We start from the raw sequence: 14,599 nt of genomic DNA on the forward strand, positions 1-14,599 counted from the left end.
TCAATCATAGAAGTTGATATTCGTGTTCGATATGATGGCATAAAACATACGTACACATTGTCGTAGGCCGATGAAGCCGCGTGCAATAGCTTAGCCTCGTCGAACTACACGAGTGCAATGCGTGAAGTTTGCATGGGAACGATTAGGCTTCGAGAAAAAGTCGATTATACATATGAGGTTTTGACGACATCGTGGCAATCACTTTTTTTGGCTGCTCCTAGACGAAATCTGGCATCATATTCGGTTTCAGCACGTCAAATAACCGAGGAAACTGATGCAACATCGTTGTCTTCGCGATCACAGCTCACGAAATTTAAATCATAGAAGTTGATATTCGTGTTCGATATGATGGCATATAACTTGAGTACACATTGTCGTAGGCCGATGAAACCACGTGCAATAGCTTCGTCTCGTCGAACTACACGAGTGCAATGCGGGAAGCCTGCTTGGGAACTGTTCGGTAGAATTATTCGAATAGAGGAATTAGTATGTTATTCTCCAGTATCATTTAGAAAATAAGGATCCATTGTATTCGAGTTTTTTCTGTCACATGTGGTGCACAGACCCACAAAATGTATCCATAGGAATTTATAATCATTACAATAAGGGACTAGTCATAAAACTGCAACCTGACTCTAGCGTAGCTAACCTTTTAAGAAATTTTATTGCTTTAAGACTCGATGACATAGTCATATATCCACTTTCAGTTTAGAGAAAGAAGATGGATGTAAAATATAGAAAACAGACCTTTTTTGTTGTCACCAAACGTTGCACACACACGCACCTCCTCCATTTTACAAATTATAACTGAGATAGAGAAGTCAAAAAATAGTCAGTGCGCACTGCAACCCCGAAGCGACCGCTCCGCTTGAGACAGGGTTAAACAAAATTAAAAAGACGAAGTGACCGTTCCACTTCACATAAGTCTTGATCCAAGCAGATTCACTGCTTAGGGCATATGAAGTGACCGTTCCACTTCGCATAAACTTTGATCCAAGCAGATTTACTGCTTGGGCTTATTCCCAAAAAACATTATCGCAGCCCCGCGCAGAATTACTGCAACGGGCATTCTTAGATCTTAATATACGCCCTAATATTTTCTTGGAAATAAAACAGTACAAAAACGAAAATAGTGTGAGGTCATTGAATTGTGCTCTCCACATATCAAACATTGGTGCCTCCTGTGAGGTGTGTGCGTGTGTATGCAACGTGTTGTTATAAAAATCTGTTGAACAATCTGATTGGACTGCTTCGACATACCACCCACTATACTGGATCTTGGGGCCAAGGTCTCATACGTCAATCTTGTTGCTGTCGTATCCACTGATTTCATTGCTGAGAATCTTCCTGGATCTACCTGGACCATCATTCCGCTCTTGGGACCACGTTTTTAAAATCGCAAGTACAGTTATTTGTTGGTTAAGATCAAGTAATTTGCTTCACACCTATCTCCCTTCAAATAATCATCCAATAACAAAATGGCAGAGGCCACTCGAATTCGCTTCATCGCGCAAAAACGCACCGCGATAAAAAAACAAATAACGACGCTAAAAAATATATTTGAGCAAAAGAAACTAGACAATAACGCCTTAGAATTGCGTATGAACAGATTGACTGAGTTATTCAATTCTTACGAAACTTTGAATGAAGAATTAGACACTTTGTGCCCTGATCAGGATAATATCGCAGAATTCACGGAGATCATGACAAATTTTTACTCCCTTGCTGGTAACATTAAAGAACATCTTAAACCCCCAACTACTAGTAGCGCCGACGATCAGTCTGTTGTTGCGAGTGTTTCGTCACTCAATAATGTCAATAGTCATAAAAATATAAACACAAAATTGCCTAAGACCTCGATGCCGGTATTTGATGGCAGTTATGAAAACTGGATATCCTTTCAAGACGAATTTAAAGCAATAATCGAATCACATTCCGAATTGACAGATGCCACTAAATTTCAATACCTAAAAAAGTCGTTAACTAGTGACGCAGCGAATAAAATTAAGGGTCTCGCAATTAGTGATCAAAATTATGAAAAGGCGTGGAATATTTTAACGCGTGCTTATGGAGTCAAACATCTGCTAATTTCGCGATATTACAATTTATTACTCCAACTGCCCGTTCAAGAAAGAGAAACCGCGAAAGGTCTGGAAAAACTCGCAGATGATGCATCTCAGCACGTTATCGGGTTAGAATCGCTCGGCGAAAATGTAAGCTCCGGCATGCTTGTTGCGATTCTCGAAAGCAAGTTGCCAAAAAATACGATGCAGGAATGGGAAAAAACGCTTGACAGGGAAACCGTGCCTACCATCGATGATTTATACGTCTTTTTATATAAAACGGCAGCGCGTCTTTCTAAGCGTCCGATTTCAAGTTCTTCTGGCTATAATAAACACGAAAAGAGTTTTCCTCCCTTCAAAAAACCACGATTCGATAGCAATCGGGAAGCTCGCAAACAAATAACATTTGCAACAACCACCGTGATGAACTGCATGGTCTGTCGAAGTGGAGAACATCCGCTATACAGATGCAGCGCGTTCAAAGCATTACCGGTTAAAGAGAGAATAAACGTCGTCAAAAGAGCAAACTTATGTTTTAATTGTATGCGCTCACATCGAGGAAAACCATGCAAAATGACTGGTTGTTTACTATGCGGTAAAAGGCACAATACGATGTTGCACTTAGAATTTAAACCACCCGCGGCGGTTAATACATTTCAAAAAGTAAACGTAAAGGAAAAGTCGCAAGATTGACTAGTCGTGGCAGCCTCCGATGAGCTCAATTGTCATTCGACCACGGCTGACAATCCGAGCCCTCAACTGTTAGCGAGTGCTATTATTCTAGTTGAAGATCGCGATCGCAAACTCATACGATGTAGAGTATTACTAGATACCTGTTCCACAGCTAATTTCGTAACTGAAAGTTTCGCAAAACGTCTACGAATCAAAAAGCAGCCCTGCTCCATTCCAGTGGCTGCCTTAAACTCCGTAAACACTTTGACAAAAAATACAGTACAATTGAGTTTTCGATCCACTAGAAACGAACACCAAAAAACACTCACATTTTTGACTATTCCGAAAATATCGAATTTATTGCCATCCGAAATGTTCCCTCGCGAATCAATAAAAATACCAGCCAACGTACCACTGGCTGATCCAGAATTTCATATTCCACGCCCAATCGATATGCTTATAGGAGCCGGCCCGACATTCTCTTTATTCGCGATCGGACAAATAAATTTATCGAGTCACGGGAACGATCTATATTTACAAAAAACTCGCCTCGGATGGGTGATAGCAGGTAACGCACCGATGAAACAGAGCTCGAAGGAACCAGCATGCCATTTTACGCAGTTGGAGACGCAGGTAGCAAAATTTTGGTTAACGGAGGAAGTTACGAAGGAAAAACCGAGGTCAAAAGAAGACAAAAAGTGTGAGGTGCATTTCATTGAGAACGTCACGAGAGCTGAGACAGGACGTTATACCGTACGTTTGCCCTTCCGAGAAAGCAAAAAAGGATTCGGAGATTCTTACGTTTCTGCTTTAAAACGTTTCTTAGCTTTAGAACGAAAACTTAACATTAGCTCGGAATTAAAGGATGAATATTCTAAAGCTATTGATACTTATATCAATGCAGGGTACATGTCACCAGTCGATAAACCACATGATGACGGATTTTATTTGCCTCATCATGCGGTAATCAAGACATCAAGTACCACGACTAAAGTTCGAATTGTCTTTGATGCTTCTGCAAAAGGCAGCAGCGGAGTTGCACTCAACGATTTGCTTATGCCAGGGCCCACCATACAGGAAAAATTATTTGCACATTTAATCAGATTCCGGTTTCCTAGATACGCGTTAACAGCTGACATTGAAAAAATGTATTTGCAGGTATCGTTACACAAAGATGACCGTAAATATCAATATGTTATTTGGCGTGAAAACGGTGAAATCGAGACATTTCAATTAAATACAGTCACCTTTGGCGTGACATCTTCTGCATTTTTAGCCATTCGGACATTACATAAATTAGCAGATGATGAGAAGGAGAGATATCCGAGAGCCGCGGAAGAGTTGAAAGAAAATTTATATGTCGATGATTTCATGAGCGGTGCAGAAGAAATAGAAAGGGCTAGAATGATCCGTGATAAAATGATAGATGTGTTGAAACTTGGAGGTTTCAACATACGACAATGGGCGTCTAACTCAGAACAAGTGCTTGAAGGTTTAGATGAAGAGAATATAAATAAAAAATTCCTGCTAGATAAAAATTGCGCATTAAAAACACTCGGAGTCTCGTGGCATGCTAAAGAAGATAAAATTTTCTACTCCGTCGAGCCCATCGGTATAAGCGCCAAACTAACTAAAAGAAACATACTATCTGAGATCGCAAAAATATTTGATCCATTGGGACTTTTAGGGCCAGTTATACTTCAAGCCAAGAAAATAATGCAGTCGTTGTGGCAATGCAAAGTCGAATGGGATGAGTCTGTACCGGCAGATTTACATACAGCTTGGTCAAATTTCGTATCTCAGCTAACTACTTTGAACAATTTATCATTTGAGCGGCGTTTTGTAATAAATAATCAACGTAGAACACAGATTTTGGGTTTTTGCGATGCAAGTGAAATTGGATACGGAGCCTGCATGTACGTTCGATCGCTCGACGCCGACGGCAATATTATTTGTCGTTTATTATGTGCGAAATCCCGAGTCGCACCGATTAAAACGGTTTCCATTCCGCGATTAGAACTTTGTGGGACGCTGATTCTATCGCGACTGTATAAAGAAGTAAGTGATGCTCTGGAATTCGCCCCCAGCGAAGTATTTTTTTGGAGTGACTCGACAATAGTTTTACATTGGTTGAGAACGTCACCAAATTTATTACACACATATGTGGCTAATAGAATCGCCGAGATTCAAGAAAATACGGATGTTGAGGACTGGCGGCATGTTAGATCAGAAGATAACCCTGCAGACGCACTCTCTCGAGGTCAATCACCTAGTGAGTTTCTGCGTAATGATTTATGGCGCTCGGGACCCTCGTGGGTCCGAAAGGACCAGAGCATGTGGCCATCGGGAAAAGACTACCTGAAGGCACAAGTAGGAGTATTAGAATTTTAAAAAAACGTTTGTCTGTCAACAGTTTCAATAGATCTGGAAATACTTAAAAAATACTCAACCACCACTAAATTATATCGCATCATAGCTTATTGCACGCGTTTCATCTCTCTCTGTTTGAAAAAAGATGCCTTCAAGGGATTCTTACGCGTGGAAGAAATTAAAGCAGCTGAAACTAGAGTTTTGAAAATTTTACAACATAGCTATTTTTCAGAAGAAATAAAACAGATTACGAATAAAGGTTCAATAGTAAAAACCCGAATCAACACACTTAATCCATTTGTAGACGAAACAGGCTTGCTTCGTGTTGGCGGTCGCGTCGAAAATGCTGACGTATCGTATGATGAAAAACATCCTATTTTTCTTCCAAGTCGCAATTTTTTCACCGACATGATTATAAGAGAAACTCACCTAAAGCAAAAACACGCCGGAATACAAACTACTCTATACGCAATCAGACAAAGATATTGGATATTAGACGGTCGTAACCAAGTACGTAAGATCTTGCGTGCATGTATCCGTTGCTTTCGTTTCAGAGTTAATGAAATACAATATATGATGGCCAAACTTCCAAAGTCTCGTGTTAATGTTTCTCGACCTTTTGAAAACGTTGGAATGGATTTTTGTGGACCATTTCACATTAAAGAAAAGAAATATCGTAATCGCGCATTTATAAAGGTCTATGTATGTGTTTTCATATGTATGTCGGTAAAGGCTGTGCATTTAGAGGTCGTGGGCGATATGACAACAGATGGTTTTTTAGCAGCATTTAGACGGTTTATTTCTAGGCGGGGCGTTCCCAAAAATTGTTTCTCCGACAATGGACTGAACTTCGTCGGTGCGAAAAACGACCTCGAAGAACTTTATAATCTGTTGAATTCTGACGAACACAAAACTGAGATCGAACATTTTTCCATTGATCACAAGATCAAGTGGAATTTCATTCCTCCGCTCGCACCACACTTCGGTGGATTATGGGAATCAACAGTAAAACAATTTAAACATCATTTTAAACGTGTCGCTGGAAATCTAACATTGAATTTCGAGGAATTGAATACACTTGTCACAGAAATAGAAGCGATATTAAATTCCCGACCCCTCACCCCTTTATCCTCCGATCCTAACGATATAGTCGTGCTTTCTCCTGCACATTGCTTGATCGGCCAACCCATGACAAAATTGCCTGAAAGCGATTGGACCACTACGCCTTCCAATCGGTTGTCCGTATGGCAACACATAACGAAGGTACGACAACATTTCTGGCAACGCTGGCGGTTGGAATATTTAAATGAGCTTCAACAACGTCAGAAATGGACCAAAGGTGGCTCAAACCTGGAAGTGGGCACCCTTGTGCTTTTGAAGGATCGCAACGCGCCTTGTATGCAGTGGCCTATGGGACGCGTGACTGAGATTCATCCTGGCGACGACGGAATCGTACGCACAGCCACAGTTAAAACAGCTACTGGAGAATCTAAAAGATCCGTTAAATTGTTGTCTGTGTTGCCAATTGAGAAAGACTCTGATTAGTACATTTAAGAGTGAAAATATTCATAGTATTAAGATAAGATTCGTCTTAGTTTACGTTATACCTATTTGTTGATCGCTGAACACTCTCAACGGGGGGAGTATATGTTCGGTACAATTATTCGAATAGAGGAATTAGTATGTTATTCTCCAGTATCATTTAGAAAATAAGGATCCATTGTATTCGAGTTTTTTCTGTCACATGTGGTGCACAGACCCACAAAATGTATCCATAGGAATTTATAATCATTACAATAAGGGACTAGTCATAAAACTGCAACCTGACTCTAGCGTAGCTAACCTTTTAAGAAATTTTATTGCTTTAAGACTCGATGACATAGTCATATATCCTCTTTCAGTTTAGAGAAAGAAGATGGATGTAAAATATAGAAAACAGACCTTTTTTGTTGTCACCAAACGTTGCACACACACGCACCTCCTCCATTTTACAAATTATAACTGAGATAGAGAAGTCAAAAAATAGTCAGTGCGCACTGCAACCCCGAAGCGACCGCTCCGCTTGAGACAGGGTTAAACAAAATTAAAAAGACGAAGTGACCGTTCCACTTCACATAAGTCTTGATCCAAGCAGATTCACTGCTTAGGGCATATGAAGTGACCGTTCCACTTCGCATAAACTTTGATCCAAGCAGATTTACTGCTTGGGCTTATTCCCAAAAAACATTATCGCAGCCCCGCGCAGAATTACTGCAACGGGCATTCTTAGATCTTAATATACGCCCTAATATTTTCTTGGAAATAAAACAGTACAAAAACGAAAATAGTGTGAGGTCATTGAATTGTGCTCTCCACATATAAAACAGGAACCATGCGTCTTTGAGAAAAAGTCGATTATACATATGCGTTGTTACGAGATCGTAGGAATCACTTTTTTTGGCTGCTCCTAGACGAAATCTGGCATCATATTCGGTTTCAGCACGTCAAATAACAAAGGAAACTGATGGAACATCGTTTTCTTCGCGAGTAAAGCTCACGAAAAACTCAATCATAGAAGTTGATTTCGTGTTCGATATGATGGCATATAACTTGAGTACACATTGTCGTAGGCCGATGAACCCGCGTGCAATAGCTTCGTCTCGCCGAACTACACGAGTGCAATGCGCGGAGTTTGCGTGAGAACGATTAGGCTTCGAGAAAAAGTCGATTATACATATGCGTTGTTACGACATCGTGGGAATAACTTTTTTTTGGCCGCTCCTAGACGAAATCTGGCATCATATTCGGTTTCAGCACGTCAAATAACAAAGGAAAGTAATGCAACATCGTTCACTTCGCGACAACAGTTCACGAAGAACTCAATCATGGAAGTTGATATTCGTGTTCTATATGATGGCATATAACATGAGTACACATTGTCGTGGGCCAATGAAACCGCGTACAATAGCTTCGTCTCGTCGAACTACACGAGTGCAATGCGCGAAGTTTGCGTGGAAACGATTAGGCTTCCAGAAAAGGTCGATTATACATATGCGTTTTTACGACATCGTGGGAATCACTTTTTTTTGGCTGCACCTAGACGAACTCTGGTATGATATTCGCTTTCAGCACGTCAAATAAACAAGGGACCTGAGGCAACCTCGTTTTCTGGGCGACCACATTTCACGAAAAACTCAAACATAGAAGTACGGAAGTACTGAAGTACTGAAGTTTTATGCCATCATATCGAACACGAATATCAACTTCTATGATTGAGTTTTTCGTGAGCTTTACTCGCGAAGAAAACGATGTTGCATCAGTTTGCTTGGGTATTTGACGTGCTGAAACCAAATATGATGCCAGATTTCGCCTAGGTGCAGCCAAAAAAAAGTGATTGCCACGAAGTCGTAAAAACCCATATGTATAATAGACTTTTTCTCGAAGCTTAATCGTTCTCACGCAAACTTCGCGCAATGCACTCGTGTAGTCCGACGAGACAAAGCTATTGTACGCGGTTTCATCGACCTACGACAATGTGTACTCAAGTTATATGCCAACATATCGAACACGAATATCAACTCCTATGTTTGAGTTGTTCGTGAACTGTGGTCGCCCAGAAAACGATGTTGCATCAGTTCCCGTGGTTATCCGACGTGCTGAAACCGAATATGATGCCAGATATCGTCTAGGTGCAGCCAAAAAAAGTGATTCCCTTGAAGTCGTAAATACGCATATGTATAATTGAGCTTTTCTCGAAGCCGAATTGTTCCCACGCAAACTGCCCACATTGTACTCGTGTAGTTCGACGAGACGAAGCTATTGCACGTGGTTTCATCAGCCTACGACAATGTGTACTCAAGTTATATGCCATCATATCGAACACGAATATCAACTTCTATGATTGAGTTTTTCGTGAGATGTGGTTGCGAAAAAAACGATGTTGCATCAGTTTCCTTGGTTAATTGACGTGCTGAAACCGAATGTGATGCCAGATTTCGTCTAGGTGCAGCCAACAAACAGTGATTCCCACGATGTCATAAAAACGAATATGTATAATCGACTTTTTCTGGAAGCCTAATCGTTCCCACGCTAACTTCGCGCATTGCACTCGTGTAGTTGGAAGAGACGAAGTTATTGCACGCGGTTTCATCGACCTACGACAATGTGTACTCAAGTTATATGCCGTCATATTGACCACGAATATCAACTTCTATGATTGAGTTTTTCGTGAGCTGTGGTCGCGAAGAAATCGATGTTGCATCAGTTTCCTTGGTTATTCGACGTGTTGAAACCGAATATGATGCCAGATTTTGTCTAGGTGCAGCCAAAAAAAAGTGATTCCCACGATGTCGTAAAAACGCATATGTATAATCGACTTTTTCTCGAAGACAAATCGTTCCCACGCAAACTTCGCGCATTGTACTTGTGTAGTTCGACGAGACGAAGCTATTGCACGCGGTTTCATCGCCTTACGACAACGTGTACTCAAGTTATATGCCATCATATCGAACACGAAATCAACTTCTATGATTGAGTTTTTCGTGAGCTTTACTTGCGAATAAAACGATGTTCCATCAATTTCCTTGGTTATTCGACGTGCTGAAACCGAATATGATGCCAGATTTCGTCTAGGAGCAGCCAAAAAAAGTGAGTCCCACGATGTCGGGAAACGAATATGTATAATCGACTTTTTCTCGGAGTCTAATCGGTCCCACGCAAACTTCGCGCATTGCACTCGTGTAGTTCGACGAGACGCAGCTATTGCATGCGGTTTCATCAGCCTACGACAATGTGTACTCAAGTTATATGCCATCTTATCTAACACGAATATCAACTTCTATGACTGAGTTTTTCCTGAGCTTTACAGGCGAATAAAACGTTGTTCCATCAGTTTCCTTGGCTATTCGACGTGCTGAAACCGAATATGATGCCAGATTTCGTCTAGGTGCAGCCAAAAAAAGTGATTCCCACGATGTCGTAAAAACGAATATGTATAATCGACTTTTTCTCGAAGCCTAATCGGTCCCACGCAAACTTTGCGCATTGGACTCGTTTAGTTCGACGAGACGAAGCTACTGCACGCGGTTTCATCGGCCTACGACAACGTGTACTCAAGTTATATGCCATCATATCGAACACGAAACCAACTTCTATGATTGAGTTTTTCGTGAACTGTGTTCGCGAAGGAGACCATGTTGCATCAGTTTCCTTGGTTATTTGACGTGCTGAAACCGAATATGATGCCAGATTTCGTCTAGGTGCAGCCAAAAAAAAGTGATTCCCACGATCTCGTAAAAATGAATATATATAATCGACTTTTTCTCGAAGACAAATCGTTCCCAAGCAAACTTTGCGCATTGCACTCGTGTAGTTCGACGAGAAGAAGCTATTGCACGCCGTTTCATCGGCCTACGACAATGTGTGCTCAAGTTATATGCCATCATATCGAACACGAATATCAACTTCTATGATTGAGTTTTTCGTGAACTGTCGTCGCCCAGAAAACGATGTTGCATCAGTTCCCTTCGTTATCCGACGTGCTAAAACCGAATATGATGCCAGAGTTCGCCTAGGTGCAGCCAAAAAAAAGTGATTCCCACGATGTCGTAAAAACGCATATGTATAATCGACTTTTTCTCGAAGCCTACTCGTTCCCACGCAAATTTCGCGCATTGCACTCGTGTAGTTCGACGAGACGAAGCTATTGCACGCGGTTTCATCGGCCTACGACAATGTGTACTCAAGTTATATGCCCCCATATCGAACACGAATATCAACTTCTATGTTTGAGTTTTTCGTGAAATGTGGTCGCCCAGAAAACGATGTTGCATCAGTTCCCGTGGTTATCCGACGTGCTGAAACCGTAGATGATGCCAGATTTCGTCTAGGTGCAGCCAAAAAAAGTGATTCCCTTGAAGTCGTAAATACGCATATGTATAATCGATCTTTTCTCGAAGCCTAATCGTTCCCACGCAAACTGCCCGCATTGCACTCGTGTAGTTCGACGAGACGAAGCTATTGCACGTGGTTTCATCAGCCTACGACAATGGGTACTCAAGTTATATGCCCCCATATCGAACACGAATATCAACTTCTATGTTTGAGTTTTTCGTGAAATGTGGTCGCCCAGAAAACGATGTTGCATCAGTTCCCGTGGTTATCCGACGTGCTGAAACCGTAGATGATGCCAGATTTGGGTCTAGGTGCAGCCAAAAAAAGTGATTCCCTTGAAGTCGTAAATACGCATATGTATAATCGATCTTTTCTCGAAGCCGAATTGTTCCCACGCAAACTGCCCACATTGTACTCGTGTAGTTCGACGAGACGAAGCTATTGCACGTGGTTTCATCAGCCTACGACAATGTGTACTCAAGTTATATGCCATCATATCGAACACGAATATCAACTTCTATGATTGAGTTTTTCGTGGGCTTTACTCGCGAAGAAAACGATGTTCCATCGGTTTCCTTGGTTATTCGACGTGCTGAAACCGAACATGATGCCAGATTTTGTCTAAGTGCAGTCAAAAAAAGTGATTCCCACGATCTCGTAACAATGCATATGTATAATCGACTTTTTCTCAAAGACAAATGGTTCCCACGCAAACTTCGCGCATGGCACTCGTGTAGTTCGACGAGACGGAGCTATTGCATGCGGGTTAATCGGCCTACGACAATGTGTACTCAAGTTATATGCCATCAAATCGAACACGAAATCAACTTCTATGATTGAGTTTTTCGTGAGCTGTGGTCGCGAAGAAAACGATGGTGCATCAGTTTCCTTGGTTATTTGATGTGCTGAAACCGAATATGATGCCAGCATTCGTCTAGGTGCAGCCAAAAAAAGTGATTCCCACGATGTCGTAAAAACGAATATGTATAATCGACTTTTTCTCGAAGCCTAATCGGTCCCACGCAAACTTTGCGCATTGGACTCGTTTAGTTCGACGAGACGAAGCTACTGCACGCGGTTTCATCGGCCTACGACAACGTGTACTCAAGTTATATGCCATCATATCGAACACGAAATCAACTTCTATGATTGAGTTTTTCGTGAACTGTGGTCGCGGAGAAAACGATGTTGCATCAGTTTCCTTGGTTATTGGACGTGTTGAAACCGAATATGATGCCAGATTTTGTCTAGGTGCAGCCAAAAAAAATGATTCCGACTATGTCGTAAAACCGCATATGTATAATCGACTTTTTCTCGAAGACAAATCGTTCCCACGCAAACTTCGCGCATTGCACTTGTGTAGTTCGACGAGACGAAGCTATTGCACGCGGTTTCATCGGGGTACGACAATGTGTACTCGAGTTATATGCCATCATATCGAACACGAAATCAACTTCTATGATTGAGTTTTTCGTGAGCTGTGTTCGGGAAGAAAACGATGTTGCATCAGTTTCCTTGGTCATTTGACGTGCTGAAACCGAATATGATGCCAGATTTCGTCTAGGTGCAGCAAAAAAACAGTGATTCCCACGATCTCGTAATAACGAATATGTATAATCGACTTTTTCTCGAAGATAAATCGTACGCAAGCAGGCTTCTGGCATTTCACTCGTGTAGTTCGACGAGACGAAGCCATTGCACGCGGTTTCATCGCCCTACGACAATGTGTACACAAGTTATATGCCGTCATATCGACCACGAATATCAACTTCGATGATTGAGTTTTTCGTGAGATGTGGTCGCGAAGAAAACGATGTTGCATCAGTTTCCTTGGTTATTCGACGTGTTGAAACCGAATATGATGCCAGATTTCGTCTAGGTGCAGCCAAAAAAAAGTGATTCCCACGATCTCGTAACGACGCATATGTATAATCGACTTTTTCTCGAAGACAAATCGTTCCCAAGCAAGCTTCCCGCATTGCACTCGTGTAGTTCGACGAGACGAAGCTATTGCACGCGGTTTCATCGGCCTACGACAATGTGTACTCAAGTTATATGCCATCATATCGAACACGAAATCAACTTCTATGATTGAGTTTTTCGTGAGCTGTGTTCGGGAAGAAAAGGATGTTGCATCAGTTTCCTTGGTCATTTGACGTGCTGAAACCGAATATGATGCCAGATCTCGTCTAGGTGCAGCCAAAAAAAGTGATTCCCACGATCTCGTAAAAACGAATATGTATAATCGACTTTTTCTCGAAGCCTAATCGTTCCCACTCAAACTTCGTGCATTGCACTCGTGTAGTTCGACGAGACGATGCTATTGCACGCGGTTTCATCGGGGTACGACAATGTGTACTCAAGTTATATGCCATCATATCGAACACGAAATCATCTTCTATGATTGTGTCATTCGTGAGCTTTACTCGCGAAGAAAACGATGTTGCATCAGTTTCCTTGGTTATTCGACGTGCTGAAACCGAACATGATGCCAGATTTCGTCTAAGTGCAGCCAAAAAAAGTGATTCCCACGATGTCGTAAAAACGAATATGTATAATCGAATTGTCTCGAAGACTAATCGTTCCCACGCAAACTTCGCGCATTGCACTCGTGCAGTTCGACGAGACGAAGCTATTGCACGCGGTTTCATCGGCCTACGACATCGTGTACTCAAGTTATATGCCATCATATCGAACACGAAATCAACTTCTATGATTGAGTTTTTCGTGAGCTTTACTCGCGAATAAAACGATGTTCCATCAGTTTCCTTGGTTATTCGACGTGCTGAAACCGAATATGATGCCAGATTTCGTCTAGGTGCAGCCAAAAAAAGTGAGTCCCACGATGTCGGAAAAACGAATATGTATAATCGACTTTTTCTCGGAGCCTAATCGGTTCCACGCAAACTTCGCGCATTGCACTCGTGTAGTTCGACGAGACGCAGCTATTGCATGCGGTTTCATCAGCCTACGACAATGTGTACTCAAGTTATATGCCATCTTATCGAACACGAATATCAACTTCTATGATTGAGTTTTTCGTGAGCTTTACCCGCGAATAAAACGTTGTTCTATCAGTTTCCTTGGCTATTCGACGTGCTGAAACCGAATATGATGCCAGATTTCGTCTAGGTGCAGCCAAAAAAAATGATTCCCACGATCTCGTAATAACGAATATGTATAATCGACTTTTTCTCGAAGATAAATCGTACGCAAGCAGGCTTCTGGCATTTCACTCGTGCAGTTCGACGAGACGAAGCTACTGCACGCGGTTTCATTGGCCTACGACAACGTGTACTCAAGTTATATGCCATCATATCGAACACGAAATCAACTTCTATGATTGAGTTTTTCGTGAGCTTTACTCGCGAATAAAACGATGTTCCATCAGTTTCCTTGGTTATTCGACGTGCTGAAACCGAATATGATGCCAGATTTCGTCTAGGTGCAGCCAAAAAAAGTGATTCGCACGATGTCGTAAAAACGAATATGTATAATCGACTTTTTCTCGAAGATAAATCTTACCCAAGCAGGCTTCTGGCATTTCACTCATGTAGTTCGACGAGACGAAGCCATTGCACGCGGTTTCATCGCCCTACGACAATGTGTACACAAGTTATATG

The 14,599-nt window shown here is 41.7% G+C and overlaps 2 protein-coding genes across 2 annotated transcripts; both read left to right on the plus strand.

The window, feature by feature from the left end:
• Positions 1 to 1,478: 1,478 nt before the first annotated feature.
• Positions 1,479 to 5,517, plus strand: LOC135168628 (uncharacterized). The gene is made up of 3 exons (XM_064133007.1): positions 1,479 to 2,658; positions 2,761 to 5,105; positions 5,410 to 5,517. The coding sequence occupies exons 1-3, from the start codon at positions 1,479 to 1,481 to the stop codon at positions 5,515 to 5,517; spliced, it is 3,633 nt and encodes a 1,210-aa protein (XP_063989077.1).
• Positions 5,514 to 6,650, plus strand: LOC135168629 (uncharacterized). Its single transcript, XM_064133009.1, has one exon. It carries the CDS (start codon positions 5,514 to 5,516, stop codon positions 6,648 to 6,650), a length of 1,137 nt encoding a protein of 378 aa, XP_063989079.1.
• The last annotated feature ends 7,949 nt before the right edge of the window (positions 6,651 to 14,599 follow it).

Source organism: Diachasmimorpha longicaudata, chromosome 13, assembly GCF_034640455.1.
Source record: "Diachasmimorpha longicaudata isolate KC_UGA_2023 chromosome 13, iyDiaLong2, whole genome shotgun sequence".
Classification (NCBI taxonomy): domain Eukaryota; kingdom Metazoa; phylum Arthropoda; class Insecta; order Hymenoptera; family Braconidae; genus Diachasmimorpha; species Diachasmimorpha longicaudata.